Genomic DNA, 19,810 nt, shown 5'->3' with positions numbered 1-19,810 from the left:
GCTGTCTCTTGGTAGCATCTTCAGGCCTATGAGAGACTGCTGCAGTGAACGAATCACCCTCCTGCACTTTTCCACAGCTCTGAAACTCCTGGCACAACCAAGGTGTTAATATTTCAAATGCAGGGTACACATTATTGAATCTTTCTTCTGTAAGTGCCTATAAGCTGTGGCCTCTGAGTCATTCGGTCTCTAGCGACTGGGCTCTGAGGCCTCTTCTTCATCCTTATACTGTTCCAATGTCCCCTTCTGCCTAGGTTGCTAGTTTTCTTCTCTAGCATGATGTTATTCTACTTAACATGATGCATGGTATTGTGTTTGATTTTTCTGTTTTGATTTGAAAACTGCTAAGATGTAAGAATCTACAAATGGGCTACTGGACATTCATATAAAAAAAGGAAGGCCCAGTCTATGGCCACGCTACCCTGAACATGCTACCCCAATCCTGTCTGATCTCGGAAGCTAAGCAGGGTCAGGCCTGGTTAGTACTTGGATGGGAGACCACCTAGGAAGACCAGGTGCTGTAGGCATAAAAAATAAATAAAAACATAAGGGACCGTAAACTGACAAGGTCCTTGTAATCTGTGAGGTCGACCAAGGGTTGCCTTGCCTAAAAAAAAAAAAAGGCCCTTCTATCTTATGATTGGTCACAGAAACTGATATGATATCTAGCATAGAACCCTGTCCTTGTTGTCTGTTCTAGGTTTGTGTTTAATTTACTTACTATACTTACCTAATGTGGGCCCCAAATCCTGAGCTCGTGCTGTAATTATTATAGTAGCCCACACATTCTTGCCTGCATGTAGCACCATCGATGGACACCTATAGTGTACATATTTTGAGAATTTAATTGGATAAAAATTTTTGTTAAGGTATGCCACAGATTCAACTTCTGTAATGGAAGAGAATATCTAGCTAGAATGCAAAAATTTTGAACTCTTCCATTGATATCTTTAAAGATTTATATAATTGACTACAATTAAACATTTCGATCCTCCCTTCCATAAATTTGATTCATTGAAAAGTATCTGCAGTTCCTGGATACATCATTGCAGCATTCGATTAATAAAGCCATTCTTTTTTTTTTAAGTTTATTGGGTAACATTAATATGATCACATAATTTTCGGGTGTACATTATCATTTGATCTCTGTATATTCTATTGTGTGTTCACCACCCAAAGTCCAGTTTCCTTCAGCTACCATATATTTGATCCCCTTTACCCACTTCACCCACCCCTTACCCCCTATATTTAACTCCTTTTATCCCATCTACCTCCCTCTTCCTCCCCCAACCCACTAGTAACCACTACTCTACCACATGAGATTTGAGAATTTCCCCAAACTGGCAATGCAGTTTTGGAATGGTTCTTTTGCTCTATGCTGTACACTTTGAATAATGTGTAGATTATGATCTAGTTTGACTTTGTTACCTGGTTTATGAAAAATCCTGGCACTGATATTACCTCCTCCAAGAAGCCCATCCTGATTTCTTCCTTTGAGCCTATGTGGGAACTTTGTTTTCTGACACTAGCCACTTTTGGCCTCATCTTCATCGTTGCCTCTGCATTGTAAGCCCTTCTTGGACAGAAACTGCTGTAAACTTTCCCTTGATCCTCCACAGGTCCAGCCCAGCCTGATTCATGACAAGCTTTCGATAAAAAATGCCAGTGAAAGGAAGTGAACCGTCAAATGCATAGAATGAACAGAAGGTAAATCTGCCTTTTCAACTCTCCCCCGCATTTGGGGGTGTGGGGGTGAGGGCACATTCTTTTGAGAATCTTGTCGTGCTCTAGTCCCGATTGGGTTTTGTGCTGCAGACTCCACTCCCCTTTATGGTCAGACAGGTGTCCTACCCCAGTGGAATAAACACTAGGAGATGGGATGGAGTCTGGAATAAGAACAACCATGTAGACATCACCTTCATGTACTAGGATATTCTACTAGGCCACAGGTAAAAAAAAAAAAAAAAACAGATCAAAGCAAAAATACTTGTTGCACTACAGAATTATTTGATGTGTTATAACTGTAAGGCATTTGTTTCCTAAATGATCATTTAACGATTGTTCAACTAGTTCCCAAAAGGAAGGAGGAGGGAGTTGGAATCTGTTTCAAAACAAGAAAGGAAGGGAGGTGGCTTTAAATTCTGCATTAAATCCGGTTAAAAGCATACAGCTTTATCCTTTAGCAGATATTAGTCATGATTATGCTTTAAGGGCAAGGCGAAACTTACTTGCCTGAAGGATAGGATGGGGTAGACGAATGAAGCAAAATAAAATATATCCCCTAAATTTCCTCCTTTTGGAACCTACGGACTTCAGACCCAGAATGTGCCAGATTCCTCCTCCTTCTTGAAAAGCCCTCCAAGTCAGAAGCAAGCTAAGGACAGCTTTCTTCAGGATGCACAAAGCTTGCAGCTGATTATTTTTCAGGAGGAGAATTAGACAAAAATAATACAAGTGGGAAATAAAGAGAATGACCTACTTTACAGGGGGGAAAAAGGAGCTCTGTGTGAGCGTTTTTGATCTAATTGACGGTGTGGGGTTGCATGCCCAAATAAGGCGCTGTTGGTCAGGTCTCGGGTCTGCGCGGGAGCGAGCGGTCCTGTCTTGAACTCGAGGGGGGCAGGATAAAGCAAGGCCCCTGGAACCAAGTGGAGGTGAGGGACGACCTCCTAATCCACTGCCCTGGCTAGCGTTCAGAGGATAGGGCCTAGCAGATTCCTACTGGCCACCAAACCAAGTATGATAGAGAAGGACCAGCAGGGGCCCATCTCCTTCCAGGACACTTTGCAAGAAAGTGCCAGGGACCCGGGAACACCCCCAAAGGGCTGAGCAGAGCGTTGTGCCAGGCGCTGTACCTATGTGATATCAGGGAGGAGGTAGGGCTCTCTCCTCTCTTTGGGCTTCTCCCCAGGTGCCTCCGAAAAGAACATCATGGCCAGGAGTTGGGGGAAGGTGCAAGTTCAAGGGCGCCCCACCGCCATTGACGGCCTCAGTGGAGCGCAGAGCATCCTTTTCACCCGACTCCATCTCGCAGCTCGGCAAAGCAGTGAACTGCGGCTCCGGGCTCAGGATTATTTCGGGTGCGTTTGTCTGTGTTGTGTTTGCAGGAACCTTGGTGAAAGCCTCCCTGTTTTCTTGCGTGCCTCGCATGGCTCCAGCTCCTCTTCTTGGATTTTCGCCTGTCTCCTCCCACAGAGGAAAAAAAAAGGTCATGTATGTTTGGAAAAATATGTAGGTCAGTGGAACATTTCCTGTACTGGTGCAAAAGGAGAGGAGGGCAGCGGGGGAGGGGGAGTGAGAGAGTGGAGCTCCAGTGCACTCCTGGCCACGGCCCCCCACCCACGTGCCTCTGCCGGGAGGGGGCCGCTTAGCTGGGTCTTTCCATCCTTGACCCATTTTCCGGATCTGCTGTGTTCGCCTTGGAAGAAACACCGATTATTCCTCCCCAGTAGCTTCTGCCATCGTACCCGTAACAGTGCTCTCCAGCATCCCCCCCGACCCAGGCGTCTCACCTGCCCCCTTGGACCTCTGCCGCTGCTTCTGGAGAAACTGCAGCGGTCAGAGCTGAGACGCGCTGGTGAGCGAGATCTGGCCCCGAGTGCAGACCTACCGCACGTGGAGGGGACTACAGTTGCGTGCTCGCCCCCAACGGACAGGACAGCAGAGTGGCAGCTGGCACGGCGAGGGTCTGCACTTGGCAGGGAAGGAAGATTCCTTGCTACCCGCAGTGACAACTTGAACGGGACCTTTGCTGGCAGCCCCGCATCCCCTCGCCTCCCCTCTCAGCCAAGTTCATCTTTAAGCACTCACACTTCTCCCCCGCCCTCCCTCAGCCGGGTCTGACCCCACACCCCAGGCGGGACCCCACCGCGCGTTCGGGACAGCCCAGAGGGGGTGGTGGGGCCTCGGGGTGCGCGGGGTCTGAGCCGCCCGGGATGCTGGGTCCCGGGTTCCTCTGCCCATCCGCGCCGGGAGCGTGTCCCAGGCTGGGTCGCGGCCAAGAGAGACCCGGCCCGCGGCGGCTGCGGGAGCGGAGGGAAGGAGGAGGCGGAGAAGGGAGAAGGAGGGGGAGGGGAAGAGGAGGCAGGAGAGGGAGGGGGAGGAGGAAGAGGCGGCGGCTCTCGGCCCGCTGTGCGTGCGGAAGAGTTTGCCGCGCGAGCAGCTGGCCTCCCGCAGGAGCCGAGGGACCAGCGCGGCGGCGGCCGGGGATTGGCGGCCGCGTAGCTCCGAGACCCGCCGCGGCGGCGGCGGCAGCGAGAGCAGCGCCTCCCGCCGCCGCCCGGGAGGAGCTTGCCGCGCCCGCTCCCGCTTCGGCTCCCAGCGGCGGCGGCGGGAGGCGCGTCTCCCCGGCCCAGTCCGCGCCTGGCCCCACGGGGCCGCCCCGGCCGGCTCCAAGGTAAGGGGCCTCTCCCAGGGACGCGGGAGATGGTGGGCTGGAGGACGTGCGCACCGGGGCACGGGACTCAGTCACCTGCTTGCCGGCGCGAAGGACGCACGGGGCTGGGAGGGGCGCTCCGCGAGGGTTCGGGGGCGCTGGGTGGTGTACCCCCGGCCGGGTCCCTCTGTCAGGACAACCAGCCCTGCAGGACTGACTACAGCGGCTGCCGGGCCGGTGGGCTCCATGTGCATGTCGCCGTAGAAGGCAGGGGACCAGGCACCTTGAACCTCTGGATTTGGGGGTGCTCAGGGATACCGTCGGGGTGAAGGCCGTGCGCCCAGCAGCAGCCTTGAGGGTGACCCACTGGCCTCCCTGGGCCCCACCACACGCTCTCCCGAAGCGTAGGGAGCTGGGGACCCTTGGAGAGGGAAGTGCGCACCCTGGGCCCTTAGTCTCTCGGGGTCCCTTGGTCGGAATTGGTTCCAGGCTGAATTGGATGCCGAGTCTGCCCCCTGCTTAGAGAGCGCGTAGCCTGGCTCCTCGTGTCGACTTGCCACCCAGAGCTCCCTGAGTTGGATGCCGGCATGTAGTTTTGATAGGAGGTGTGCCCCCACCCCGAGCGAGGAGGGTGGCGCACCTTTGACCTTTCTAAAGAGCGGCGCAGGGTTGGTAGCAGGCGGCGGGGGGGAGCGTGAGGGGGATGGTAGGGACAGGTACTAAGGGGCTAAATTAAACACCAACCCGCTCTTCTGCTTGCCACTCTTTAACTGCTTAAGGTAAGAAAGTTTGTTTTCAGCCTTGTGATTCATAAATAATTAGTAACCAGTGTTGTTGATTAAGCAAGATGGAAACCTTAAAAATACACACGCAGTTCCAGAAAGTCTAAAAACTCCCAAGGTCGTATCCGTGAGGCTTTTAGTTCCCAAGTTATAAGCCCGAAATTCAACAGGTGTTAGAAAGGCTCTCAGAGGGGAGAGTTCCAGGCATTTCGTGTTTAGTGCCTGCAGCTTTGATATCTGGCCCTAAATTCATTAAATTGGTTAGTTAGCCTGTTTCTTTACAGGTGAAATACAGAAGTCCTTAAATTAACTTAATTAGAGACAGCTGGTCGTTTTAATCATTTAGAACCCCAGCCTTCTTTTTGATAGGAGAGTTTTCCCCAATTTGGACTTCCCAGATAATGAAAAGCACATCCTGGCAAAGTTCAGCTGTCCACACGTCTATCTCACCCTTAGTCCCTTCTGGGTGAATTGACCAACTACTTCTGGCTTGCATCAAAGCAGAGCTGCCCTCCTTGGGAGGTGCCAATTCAACATTCAAGGACAGGTACTCGTTGCTTCTGCAGTTAAGATTTCCTTACAGGAAAAGTTTGCCCCCAATAACCCCCAGTGTATTTAAAAATAACCCTCAAATAAAAATAATGTTTAGAAGAATTTTGCAAAAACAAAAGAAAAAAAAAATCGGTGCTTCCTTACCTAGGTAACCCAGGATCCACTGACATATGGGCAAGTCTCAGAAGTCTACTTAAAGATTTAGTTAAAAATAAAGTGAGCAGCATAAAGACATTCAATAATTGTCTTCCATCTTGCAGAGAGATGTGGAGACTGGCTTAAAAGAATTTTAAATGTGCTGCTTTTAGCCATTTTCTTCTTGGAAATGGATGCCTCTGTTTATCTGCTGATCTGCCCCACTGTGTGCAAATGTGGAATGGGTTTTATTCTCACTACTCCCCAGAGTGACTCCTGTGGAGGCGAAAGAAGGGAATACATTCTTGAGGAAATATGTTATTAATAAAACGTTACTTCCAAAGAGTTAAGCCAAGAAAAGAACCAAATGAGGCTTTACTAATTAATGTTGATGAAAAAATTTCCTGATAGGCGAGTGTTCAGTTGGTGACTAAAGAATTCACCTTTATGTAGAAAATAATTGTTTTTAAGCTTATTTGGTTCTTTTAAGAGTTTGGACCCCCCTCCCCCCTCTTATTTTTTCTTTTCTCACTGTTTAATAATGAAAATGATAAAAATAATGAAAATGGTAAAAATTACCCACATCATCTGATGTGTGTTATGAAGTCGAATTCATCTTTTTCTTTTTTTGGGGGTGGGGTGGGGTACAACCTTTCTTAACTCTCGATAATTGCCTCTTAATGCTGCCACTTGTTTTTAGGTTACATTTTTAAAATCAATGGTTTTTTCAGATTAAAACAATAATACATACATATACTTTTTATATTACTATCTCTATATGTTAATTTTTTCAGAGTCTTTCTTTGGACCTTTAAGAATCCAAAGAGCTATGTCCTTTTTCTTCATTTTTAAAACAAGTATGTATTTTGTTCTTTACACAAAAAAGTCAGTTTTTCCACTGTGATCTGGACACTGATTGTCCCATGCTGATCCCAAGCACACTGAGACATCTCTTTCCCAAGAGAGGTCAGATTGGGAGGTGTTGAAAATAGCCCAGTGACTCAGTATTCTTGGCTGCCTTTCACCAACGGTTTAATTGGCTGCATCATAGAAGCATCTAATTGAGTTTCACATTTAAATAGTGGAACTGATACTGAATGCATTATTTGCTTTACAGAAATGTTCGATTAGCAGGTTCCCGATCTTCATTTTACTTGTAGCAAAGATTGGAGATTAGGGACTGCCACCTTCATGTTCCCCACAGCATCTCACCCTTTGAGGCCTTGTTCATAATAGATGCTCAATAAATAGGGGCAGAAAATGAGCTGAATTGTCAATGATAGCTATCCAAAGGTTAGAAATTTCTGAATGCTAATGGAGTACTTAACTATGAGTAATCCTAGTTTAAATCTGCTGGTGATAAATATTACCTTAGAGCACTAAATAAACTTATTACATGTGAACATATATTTAGAAGGGGAATTTTTCTAATGCAGTCTTTAGCTAAAGCACTACTGTTTTTCATTCTTTGAGATTGGGGGCCACTTGGCATTTTAAACGAACTGATCTCTTAGGGAAGTTTCCCCCAGAAACCACTCAGACTTCTTCGGGTGATCAAACAATGTGTGGTTTCCATTGGATAATTCGGAATAGAAACGAGAGAGTTTATCTCCTGCACTGGTGTGTGTTTAAGAAGATGGAGGGTGCCGACCATCATGTCTCAAACTGTAATACCTGGGGATCTGGTTAAATGCAGGTGCTGACTCAGCAAGTCTGGGTTGGGACCCCAGATTCTGCATTTCCAACAAGCTCTTAGGAGCCTCTGATGCTTTGACACCCTACCAAGTTTCTGGAACACACTTGATTCAATCCAGCATATGTTTCCTGAACATCTACTATGTATTAGAACCAGTTGATAGAAAAATAAAGACCTTCCTGCCCTCAAGGAGCTGACAGATGAGGAAGGGAGGGAGAGATTACTTCTAGACTAAACATAAGGTTGTAGGATGCCACTCTGCATGGTGGTGGCAGCCAGGGAAAGGGGATTTTCTAGTCAGATTCCAAAATTGTTCACTGTGACCTAGTCTTCTTTGAATAGAGAGCTTTGTGACTTGGCAGGAAGAAAAACGCAGATATTGAAATCAGACCAACCTGGGATAGCCTCCTTGCTCAGCTACGGTGTGATTGGAGGTTCTTTTATAACCTCTGAGCCTTTCTTGCTCCAAAAAATAGTGCAAATAATGCTGACCTTGTGTTTGTAGGATTACAAGTCAAGGACACATGTTAGGTATCACAAAACTAACTGCTTTTACAGTTGATGGGAAAAGGGGGCTGGTAAGTCAAGGAGGAAGACGAGGTTCCTAAAATATTTTTCTGCATAGTTCACCAAGTAGAGATTCATTTTGACTTAACCAACAAACCCAAGGCCAGCAGGGGAGAACCAGGCTAGGGCTTGAGAGTTGGCAGTTGTGGAAGTAATTCGGATGCAAAACAGAATTACAGTTAGGAGCATGTGTCTCCCCTCTTCTGCAGTGGCCTGGATGCTGGTTAGCCTTGGGATATCCTTCTGGCTAGAGATTTACCTGAGGCTCTTCCTGGTACTTATCCTGCAGGTTCTGTTGATCAAGACCAACTGGTGGTTGTGGCAGTTCAGGCATTCCTAAATACCTGGTATGGAGGGCACACCAGGGTGGGAGGTGGGACCCAGGAACCCAACTGTGTGGCTTTTGGTGCTTTACTGAAGGCCTTGGAGGATTATGTTCCAGGGTCATTGGAAATCATTCAGGCTTCCAGGGGACAAGAGCCTGTCAAAAGAAAGGCAGGTGACACAGCTGAGTGGCATGGTTCTTCCAGTCTCTTCTGAACCCAGAATGGTGCTGCACAACTTTACTAGGAATGTTTGTGCCCCTTAAAAGTCAAAATATTGAGCTCTGGAGAACATTTTTTAAATTATTAGTTTTCTATTATAAAATTACAGTTAATTTTTGAAAATCTAGAAAAGAATGAAGAAAATGAAGATTACCTGCAATCACAAGGTTGTATTTCCCTTCAGTCCTTTTTCTATTTATTCAAATTTTTTTTTGTTAGATTTTTAAAAATTAATGTAATCTTATAAAAATTTCAAATAATTCAGAACCATTTCTAATAAAAAGATCCCCTTCAGCCTCTCTGGCCTATCCAATAGTCACCCCCCTTTCTCCTCCTGGTGGAAACCTGATTTCGTTCAGGAGTCTACCCTCTTCCCAGGCCTGCTGCTCTTGCCAACGATTGGCTTGGGGGAGCATGTGGACCTCGCCCTGGCCAATAAAACAGTATGGGTTACTGGGCAGCTTCCCTGGCCCTTGAAAGGAGGCAAGGGACCCAAGCAGCCCTTTTCTTCTGGATATATCATACCTGTGTGTGGGGCACCAGAGTGGGCTAGGCCAGGTCCCAGCTGACCTGCCAAAGAATGCAGAGGTGAAGAGTGGGATGTTCTCTGTGCCCTTGACTTTCTGAATTTCCCAACGAGAAGTCTCAGCTTTGGAACATTTGTGATATCCTGAAACCTTCCTGGATCCTTAAATCAGGTTAAGTTAGGTTTTCTGTTAGTTGTAGCCAAAAGCATCCTAACCAATGTACTCCAGAGCTCTCCACCCTTCTTAGGTAAATGTTGCTAACTACAGGAGTGTATTCTACTCTTTTTTCAGCGCATTTACCTATAGAGACCTACACAAGTACATTTTCTTATTAAACAAACTGAACTCATTCTATGTGTATTATTTAGTGACTTTAATGGCATGAGATTTTTGGGGGGGATCATTATTTCTACTTCATTCTTTTAAAAAGCTACACCGTAATAATCAGAAGTACTGTCACGTGTAACTTATTTAGCCCATTCCCCATTGTGAAACATTTATTTTGCTTTGTTTTCACTTCTCTACTATTACAAACAGTGTATTACCTTCCTTATCTGTGTATCTTTGAGTATATTTCAAGTTTTTCTCAGCCAGGGATTACTAGGAGGAGATTTCTGGGTAAAGAAGCACAGCTGTTTGCAATATTGTTAGATGTTGGCAAATTGATGACTGAAATAGCAATGCCCACACACCTTCCCACCTACAGCGTGTGAGCATGCCTTGTCTTCATGTCTTCACCAGCACTTTGTATTACAAATCTTTTCAATTTTTCTATAAATTGCACATGCTTAAGGTCATACTGTTGTAGTTTTCTATTCTGGTGGTTTGCCTTAACCTGACTGTAAGCACTTCCCCGCATAGTCCATGTAAACATAATTTTAATGGCTACGTAATAGTCCATGGTAATTGTTTTCGGAGTGTTTTGGTTATTTGTGAGGATGCAAAAGAGGATATTTGACATTCCTTTCTGTGAAAACTGAGTATCCTTGATCAGTCTTGCAGTAATCATGAAATATTCCTGCATATGGTGTTAGGAGACACACCCGTTCGGTGATCTGTGTCCAAGAAAACTCTGAGGAGACAACCTTCTAGACCCTTCCCAACCCAGTCAGATAGCAGGCTGCCCCAGCATTTCTGAAAAGCTTTGTTGCCTCTAGGACCCATAGAGTTTATACTCTGACAGACATTCATTCTCTGAATATACCGGAGTCACTTAAGCAAATACTTTGTGCATTGCATAATGCATAGCTGAAATGTGTTTGTGTGTTCTTTGAAATGTCCCAGTTCTGCCAGAGAAGACAGGAAAGCACATGGGGTGGGTGAAATTTATAAGAAATGTTTGGGAGGTAGATGGGAGGAAAAAAATTTAAATCATTTCTTCAATTAAAAAAATAAATAAATGTTCACTAGCCTTCAGGGGTCTCACACTGACAGGCACCACTCACGTGCCTGGACCGTCAGGTTATCCCCTCTGTCTCCTCACTCCTATACATTAGTACACAGCACAGGAACTAGTCACGATGAAAGAAAAAGGCCAAAGGACAACAGGAAAAAGCTTCTTGGAGGAAACAGGACCGCTTAAGAAAAAAATACTTTGGAAACAAAACACTCTCAGTAGGCTTCCTGGGGACCTCAGGAGGGACACGATGAAACATAGCTTTTTAGTCTTTGCACATGGAGTGTCCCAAGTATCCAGGCACGTGTAGAATTGTTAGCCCTTAAACTATAAGCAATAACATGACAGGTCACAGAAGGTACTTCGAGACACCAAGAAATAAGAAGGACCTCCATTTTTAATACATGTTTATGAATTGCTTGTATGTTGGCATATAAACGGAACATTTTTTCCTCCTTTATTCAGAGAAGAAAATCCAAAGTTTCACTAATAGTCCAGAGGGATTCAGATTTGTTTTTAAGGTTATATAGAAAAATCCAGTATTTTCTCAGTTTCAAAACTGAATGGTTTTGATTTCACACTTTGTTTTACAAGGCGAAGGCCTACTTAAAATAGGCAGCATGATAGGTGTACATGTTGCAGTGTGGGCCCTCAGTCTGCCTGTGGACAGGGTGATGAAGGTGGTAGACATTGCCCTGTAGCTGGAGACTTTTTTGAGGAGGTGGGTTGGGGTGAAGACAGGGAGGAGGCCACAGTGCTGCTACCTTGATTTCGTGAATCATGTTTGCCACACCAGGCCTTTCACTTGCGCTGTCTACAAAAGGCATGGACTACAGCATGGTCCTGAGTTATTGCACAGGATGCCTGTTTCCCTGGAGATCTCAGTCTGATAAGTCTGTGAGAAAAACTTGAACTCCCTGGTTTTGGTGTGTTTATGGTGGGGCTGAAGGCACACGTATTGTGTGTAGTGTTGCCAAGAATGCCTGCCCTGCAGCTCTGGAATATCAGTTCATCTAAAGACCCAAAGGATATGGCCCTTGACCTCGCCAAGGCTTCTTTCATGGTCAGAGAAGGTTTTATTTTTATTGTTTCTCCTCCCTTCCCCCTCACTGTATTGTCAGAAAGGAATTCACTCTGCAGATTTTCATGGCAATTCTGTAGAGGTTTTATGATCTCATATAAGAGAGCTCACTTCTATTTCCAATCGTATGGAACCCTTGCTGATAATAATGTCAGGTTTGTGGCTCAGGATAGAATGATTTCATTGAGGTAAGAGGGCTTCTCATTTCTGAGCTGTTCCTGGGACTTTCCATCACCACTCTCAGCCTGTCTCTCAGCTCCCTACTCAGAAGTGGTCAGGTAGCCTCTGTTCCTCTGGTCCCAGGATCGCGGAAGCACCTGTCAAACTCCCCCTTCTGAAGTCTACAACTCACTCCCACACACCAAGTTTACCAACAGGGGGTGGCAGCTCATAAAAATCTCCACCTTCGTCTTTGTGGTCATTCATCCCCAGCAAGCTGACTCTTAGCTCCCAGAGGCCTTTGCTTCTCTCCAGTGAGCAGTGGGATGCTTCCTGGCAGGGTTCCACTCTCTGACAGGTCTGTTTCGGACACAGCTGCCAGAATCATCTCCCTGGTCCACAGGTGTGTGTGTCACTCTCATGATTGAGCCTGGGTTCAGGCTGGGTGTGGGAACCCCCTGTACCCCCTGCACTTCATGCTGGGCAAGCAGGTAGGACTCCAAGGCATTCTGTGGAAGGAAGGACAGAGGAGCCTGTACCGGTCCCTGGCTGCCAAACGACAGGCGTGAGTGTCTAAGGAAATGTGACAGCACCCTGCTTCCTCCACACTGAGCAGCTCGTGTCTGCTTTCCCACCTGGGGGCAGGTCCTCGGTCAATATTGCCCCTGATTTCTTTATAAAGCTGCTCCAGTCAGTTCCCTGGGAGGTGCTCCTGGCTGTCTCTCCCCTTGTCACCCTGGGCCCGTTGCATGGCCACACAACTCCAGGGGCGCCATTCCCCGTGTTCCACAGACACAGCCGTGTCTGGTCAGAGAAATGGCGGGCTCCGGCTTGTGCCCTGTTTACTGGGACTTGTACTGTCTGCTATATATGGAGTTACATGGTGAGAGTAGCCTGTTATTCTTCTGATACAGCAGTGGGTTTCATCTCTTTTCTCCTGTGCCTGGACTAGTGGCATTCTCTAAAGACAGCAAGAAAGTTGCAGCTAACCATCTTCAGGAACCTGGACCAGCCCCTTTCTGGCCAAGACTTGGGGAATAATGGAGATGCCTAATGGAGGACATAGCATACTTAGGTTTTTTTTTTTTTTTTTTTTTAAGGACAGTTCCTTTTGTGTTTCTTGTTTCTATGAAGTTATGCTGTATTTGCATGAATTAGCTGTTCAAAGTGATCAGCTGTCTTTTGCCTCTACATACAAAATCCAGGTTCTATCTTGCCTTGTATTTAAGATTGGATCCCTCTTAAGCATCAGAAGCTCATCCCCCAGTTTGTGCTTCTTGGGGTGGCATCGTTAGGATGAACTCCCATGAGGCTGTGTTAATGTTTCTGACAGCTTGAATTTGACAGCTCTTGTATATATTGCGACCTATAGATACAAGACACCTATAAAACACCCTGCCTTTTCTATGGGTGTGACAGCGCTGACCTATGACCTGATTTGAAATCATAGTATTTGGCCATCATTATATAGGTCAACAGCTTTTTAAATGGTTTCAGGAAGCTGGCTTGTGGCCTGTAGCAGAAAGCATTGGCACCCTGATATGGTCACTGTGGCCAAGTGACCTATGGCAAGTTACATGAGCCCCAAACTCAAGTCTTTTCATTTATAAAGGGAGGTATTCATCCTCAAGAGTGAAAATCAAGAGAGAGTGTTCATTGAAGAGGTCCACAGAAATGAAAAGTATTATTTTTATTGCTTGCTGTGTGTCCAATTCATCACTTGAAATTCCTCCCAACTGAAGTAACTGCCAGCCTCAAGTTGATTTCTTCCTGAATGAGGTACTTGGTTTTCTCAGACAAGGTACATGCTAACAAATAAAAACAATATGGGATCAGTGTTCTCTTGAAAGCTAACATCATGGGAAAAAGTGAAATACTTAAACTGTAGAAGTCAAGCACTTTGAAGGTCCTGGCCATGGCTCGGGGCTGCACAATTTGCTTTACAAAGCTTTTGCCCTTTATAAGAACAAGAGTAGCCTGATAACCTTTTGTGTCTGAAAATTCAGTCCAAATCAAATAGACTCCAAGCACCCTCATGATTGTGAGGTGTCATGGCATGGATGGGGCCTTCGCCATGATAAATGAGACATGTGCTATTTCTGGTGACCTTTCTAAAGAGGGTTGGTCTGCAGAATTGGAGCCCAGCTCTGACCACCTGGGAGATTCCTGCTACTTTCTTCCTGTGACAGAATCCCCTAAAGAACAAGGATTACCTGATTTTCAATGGAACACGGAGTTTAATCTTTGGATTACACACATGCATGCACGCACACACACAGACACGAATAAAAATTAAAAAACCCAATTCTGGCTAATAAGTTGCTTTTGAGACAGAAGGAAAGGACTTGAATGGACTGAATGCCACAGCCCCCTAACGGATATGTTGAAATCCTGATCTCTGTGTGATAGTATTTGAAGTGGGGCCTTTGGAAGGTGATTAGGTCCTGAGGGTGGAGTCCTCCTGGGTGGGATTAGTGGCTTTCTAAGAAGAGGCCAGAGGGCCAGCTTGCAGTCTTTCCACCATGTGAGGACACAGCGAGGAAACCCCATCTGCCACCAGGAAGAGGATTTTCACCAGAACCAAGCCATGCTGGCACCCTGGTCACCCTCCAGACTGTGAGGCGTGATTTTGTTGTTTAAGCCACTCGGTCTGTGGAAATGTGTTGTGGCAGCCAGAATAGACTAAGGCGGTACCTCCGTGGCCACCTGGTACAACATGGCTGACCTTTTCCAGATGGAAATTAGAGGTTCAGAAAGCAAAGAGGCCTTCCCCTGCTTGCACATCCTTCTGTCCCCGACCAGGAGAATCTGTGCTCTTGCTTCTCAGACTGACATCCAGCCAGTCTGTAAGAAAGAGGCTTTCCCCGGCCTCAGCCGGGCCCTCCCCACCCGGAAGTCCTGGGAGGGAATGCTGCAGCCTGGACAGCCAGCTTCGCCCTGATTGTTGTCTTATCTCTCTGCGAACTGCTCAGTCTGCTCTCCAACTTGAGTACAACGTGATAGGGACGTCAGAGTCCTGGGGCAGCTGGAACAGGGAGAAACAAGCCCAAGGCTGGACACAGAGCACCCACTCTCATTTCTGGGAACCCACTCTCTTCCTGTAGGCACTGGCATTTGACTTCCAGATAAACAGGATAAATGGGCAGAACTCACTCGTGTCTGTGATGAAGAATCAAATGCCTATTTATTTCAACAACTTCTAATAGTGCTTCTCAGGCATGGGGGACAACGTCAGTGGTAGAACTGTCCCTTCTGACTTTTTTTGTTCTGGAACTATGTTACTGCCACTCCTTGGGCATCTCCTTATCATTTTCCATAATACAGTAGACAAGCAAAATATTGGGTCTGAGGATCAGGGAGGGGATTGTCTCCGACTGTCACTGTCATACGTCTTACGTCAGTTGATTTGACCACTCTCTGGAAGGAAGCACTATTTTATCCCAGTTTACATACATGACACTAAGGCTCAGAGAAGTGCAATGACTTGTACAAGGACACTCAGAACAGGAACTGGCATGTAGCCTTTTAAAAAAGGACTAAAAATAGAGGAGCTGGTTTTTATTTACTTTTTCTGAAATCCACTTCCAAGAAGATACGATGTGTATAAAACAAATTAAGCATCTGAAACATGACTTCTTTAGCTTACGTGGTTTTCTTGAGTGTGAGGTTATCGTGTGGCTGCTGGGTTCATGCTGGTATCGAAAACAACTCTAATTTGGTGTTTGCATTCAAGCCGGCCCCTACGAGGATGAGGCTACCTGTGAAAGGAGTCTTTTATTTAGGGTAAAATAATTATTCTGTTCCTTGCCATCTTTCAGCAGCTAACCTGCTGTTCAAAATTGTTTCTTTAGCTGTAATAAGGGCTGTTAAATCAGGACACCCCTTCCGTCTCCCCTCTTTTCCCCTGGAGTCAGGTATATCTTTGTTCAGCCGAGCACAACAGAGAAGTCAGCATGAAAGGTGGGGCCACCTAGTGCCACATTTGCGAGGCACCATGTCCCCTGAGTCTTATCCACCCTGGGGTCTGGAAAACTAGCAACTGACTTCTTTATGGAGAAGGCTCCTGGAAGTCAACAAGGATTCACCTGACTGTCTCCTTCTACCCCTCCCCTCCAGAGAAGCACCAACCTCAGTGCTAGGGTATGGAAAGGTGGTAAGGTATGCAAGACCTTTGGGTGACAGGTTTCTCTAAGCCGTGCTCCTTGATTTGAATCGTGGGAAGGAATCTACTGGGGAGCAATCCTCTGGACTTCTGAGGGGCAGTTCACAAAACCCCAAGCCTACCTCCCCTGTCAGCTTTGGGCAGCTGTGTGCAGAGGTGCGGGGCTTGTCTTGTTGGTGAAGCATTGAGGGGCCTTGTCAGGTCAGTTCTGTTTTTATCTTCCTGCTCCCATCATTTATGGAAACAGAAGCAACCCCCCAAATAGTCATCAGTAAGATAATTTGGTCTGTCCCACAATTGGGTCAGGGGCACACACAAAACCAAATGATATTCCCGCCATTTGCTTAGATTTGTGCAGCACCCACACCTAAGAGGTAAGCTGAGCCATCCAGCGCATATTAATTACCCTGATCCAAGAAATTTCTATTTCTTTTTAGAGTCTTTTAATAACATCTATTTGAATTATTCTGATAACATCTATCTTAATTATTCTGGGCTATATATTGTGTCGAAAGTCATAAAAACAAACTGATTTAGGAAGGTTTTGGGGCTGTGGCGGGTTAAACTTGTGCCCTGGACAGTGATGATAGGGGATGGCATGGCTGAGATTACCAACCACGAATTAATATGGTCAGGAGTTGTGATTCAAGGGGCACTGAGTTCCAATCATGAAAGGGGCAGGCTAGACCAGGTAAATTCCTTCCTCATTGGTTCTAGACACAAAGAAATTTGGCATCTTGGTTTCAGTGTTTCCCTGTTTCTTTGGGGCTGCATTTTGCTCCTCTCATGAAGGCAAGTCCCCAGCCAATACTTGATGTCAGTGGAAAGAGTCATACAGGGTTGGGGCGAATAGTTCTCCTCAGCTTTCCCAGATAGGGGAAAGTGTGGTGAGAAGTATGAAAAATCTTTGGAAAGAACATGAGACGAAGTCTGTAAGTTGTGAAATGTGGAGTTCTGGGGTGAATTGTTCAGGATCCAGAATTAACACCAAGATCACCTTTGAGCACTTTACTGTGACTTAACTGGTGGCAGCACCTGCATAGCTGATTCCAGTCAATTATGAAACCCCTAGTCATTGAGCATCAAGGCCCCATCCTCCCAGAATTTGTTTGTTCTAGGGCAAACCTAATATCCCAAGGAGATTTTCCTGGCCGACATAGAAGCCTGAATTCACTTTGATTCAGGCAGAACGGATAATTCGTTCAGACAACTTGGGAACCATAGTAGGTCTTTTTTATATTATGTCTAAAAGTTAGATTGTAAAATGCTGTATCTATCCTAATGTCCTCTTCTCTTTATTATACCTAACTACACATTGCCATTTTTAAAGACAAATAGTTTACATTTTACTTTTGCAATTTTCTCTTTTAGTAACTATCAAGAAACTTCTGGGAAATATTTGGGTTAGTTTCTAAGATGATAAACTGAATTTTCTTCAAATCAGTCTTTTCTCTTCTGTAAGCTGAGGCAAAAAGTTGGGCGTTTGGGGAGAAGAAACCATTTGAGAGAGACACCGAACCTCAGCTTTGATTCTTATGGCCTAATCTCCTCTAGGAGTGTGTCCTCTAAAGAGAAGAGTCAGGGGGCCATAAAGCTAGTAGTCAGGCAACCAGAACCACTGTTTTACAGAAGGGGAAACTGAGGCTGGAGCTCAGCAATGGCCAAGCCTGCATGAAAACAGGTCTTCAGCCTCCCATCGTGAGGTCATTGTCTGCCCTTTATCACCTTGTCCCCACTCCCCCTATCTTGTCCCTCCTGTCTTTCAATATAGGTGTTGATAATTTTACAAATAGGAACAGGATTATGGCTGTGAAATAAAAGACATTTTCTGTGTATTTAAAGTCTCTAGATTGCCACCATTGCTTTAGCTTATTTTTATGATTCCCATAAGTTGGATGGGTAACAGTAAACATTTAAAATTTACTTTTCAAAATTGTATGCACTGCTTTAGTGTCTTTTTCTGGAAAATTAATGAGCAAAGTCACAAGTTTAGATGGGGAGAGCAGTGGCGTCAGGGCCAGGAGACCCCTGGTGTAGCCTCTTCTCGCCGCGGGGAGGGATATTTGTGATGATTAAGCGAGATAATGAGGGTGAATACATTTTGAAAATTGTTAGTGCTCAAGAAGTGTAAGGGTTGCCTCCCCCCACTACTTTGGAACAGTTATTTTTTTAATATGCAAAAAAATTAAGATTACATTTTAGATTTTTTTGGTGGTTTAATACAGATTATTTTTATGGTCCTTCCAATTTTTTTCTCATATATATGTATATATACATATATATGTGTGTGTGTGTATATATATATATGACACCATGCATGCCTAGCATTTTTGTTTCAGATCAATTACGAATATTCGTGCTTGACTCTTGTCCATCTTCTATAGACAGTCTTTGAAAGGTAGTTAAAACAGCTATTGTGTGTTTAAATAACACTTTTCTTTTTGATGAATTTAGTATTGGTTAGAAATGGCTCATGGTTGGTAGATGCAAAGTGTGTTAAGACAAACTGTTCTCATCTATATCCAGGGAGTTTTTATTTTGATACTTTCCATGTATCAATGTAAAAACAAATGTGAGTGATATTATTTCGTTCACCTCTCCAATCTCCGGCCCTTTGCCCATGCTGTTACCTCTGCCAGGAACACCCTTCCTGCCTTCATCACCCACCGAGTCCTGTTCACCCTTCTTGACTCAGCTCTGGCTTCTAAGAGCCTTCCCTGAAGGGACTCTTGTGTGTCTGTGGGGGTCCCACAGAACACTTTTCATGTCTTTTTGGTGGCAGTACCTGAATTTTACAGTGTCGAAGTTGCCAGCCTCTGTTGCTGTCCCCTGCTAGACTGGAGGTTCCCTGGAGTAGAGATCAGATATTTCCCCTGGTCTTTTAGGAGCTGCTGTGTAGTGGTCCTACTCTATTAGTGTGTACTGAACTGAACCGAAGGACAGGAAGCCTCCATTCACCTGAGCTTGGACTTACTTTTAAAAGTTACATCATTCAGCCATTTTTTCAGTCCTTGAGATGTTCTACTATATTAATGCTTTTCTTAGCCAGGGCTAAATCCACTTGTGTTCACAGGAGCCTATTCCTCAAACCTTCTAATGCTCCCACCTGATGGCCGCCTCCTACACCAGACAGCCTTCTCTCTGTGGCCTTTCCTATCCTAATCCTCCACAGCCTGAGGCTTTTCTAATAATTTTAGAATCTGGGGTCTCAGAGAACATCGGGTGCCTATGAAATCACGTGTCCCACGGTGGTGAGGCAAGGAACACTGTGAACCATAGCCACCAAAGAAGGTCACATATGCAAAATGAAAAATAATAATCTGATTCCATTTTAGTTAAAAATGGAAAAACGAAAAGAATGATCTGTCAAACATGAGCATGGGGAGGTGAAGCACGGTGCTTATAAGTTAGGGGGCGGGAGTTGGGCTGTTCAGGTCTAAATCCAGCTCCATGTCCTCTGTCAAGTAGCGATGATGGTAGTGGCCACCTCATGCTGCTGTTCTGAGGACTAACCAAGATGATATGTGCAAAGCCTGGGATTGCATGGTGTGCAGTGAGCAAGCAGTACCTAATAGTTGTCACTGTCCCATTTTTGCAGTGAATGTGTATGCTCATACCAGTTATACCTACGAAGATTTTGTTAAAAGTTGAGAGAAAGAAAGCAATAGTAATTCCTGTCTTTGTGGCTGGGACCTTGCTGTAGGGCTATATAGAGGAAAGGCCAGGACCAGTGATGGTCGCTGTGCCCAGTAGCGAAGGGCTGAAACATGGAACATTCAATAACCAGGCTGTGACCCTGCAGAATCCCTCGCGCGTGCGAGCGCACGCGCGCG

At 45.6% G+C, this 19,810-nt stretch overlaps 1 protein-coding gene and 1 pseudogene across 3 annotated transcripts in view; both read left to right on the top strand.

Moving 5' to 3' along the window:
* The first annotated feature begins 404 nt into the window (after window positions 1–404).
* Window positions 405–527, top strand: LOC120606057 (uncharacterized; annotated as a pseudogene).
* A 3,393-nt stretch (window positions 528–3,920) lies between these two features.
* Window positions 3,921–19,810, top strand: part of NPAS2 (neuronal PAS domain protein 2) — a 135,126-nt gene continuing 119,236 nt past the window's right edge. For all 3 annotated transcript variants that reach the window (XM_039867089.1, XM_039867087.1, XM_039867088.1), the window contains exon 1: window positions 3,921–4,396. In XM_039867089.1, the coding sequence (XP_039723023.1) occupies window positions 3,936–4,396 (461 nt within the window). In that variant the 5' untranslated portion in view covers window positions 3,921–3,935. The remainder of the gene's footprint in view (window positions 4,397–19,810) is intronic.

Source organism: Pteropus medius, unplaced genomic scaffold (genome assembly GCF_902729225.1).
Source record: "Pteropus medius unplaced genomic scaffold, Ma_sr-lr_union100, whole genome shotgun sequence".
NCBI lineage: Eukaryota > Metazoa > Chordata > Mammalia > Chiroptera > Pteropodidae > Pteropus > Pteropus medius.
The sequence above is the reverse complement of the archived record's forward strand: the minus strand, read 5'-3'. Positions and strand labels throughout refer to the sequence as shown.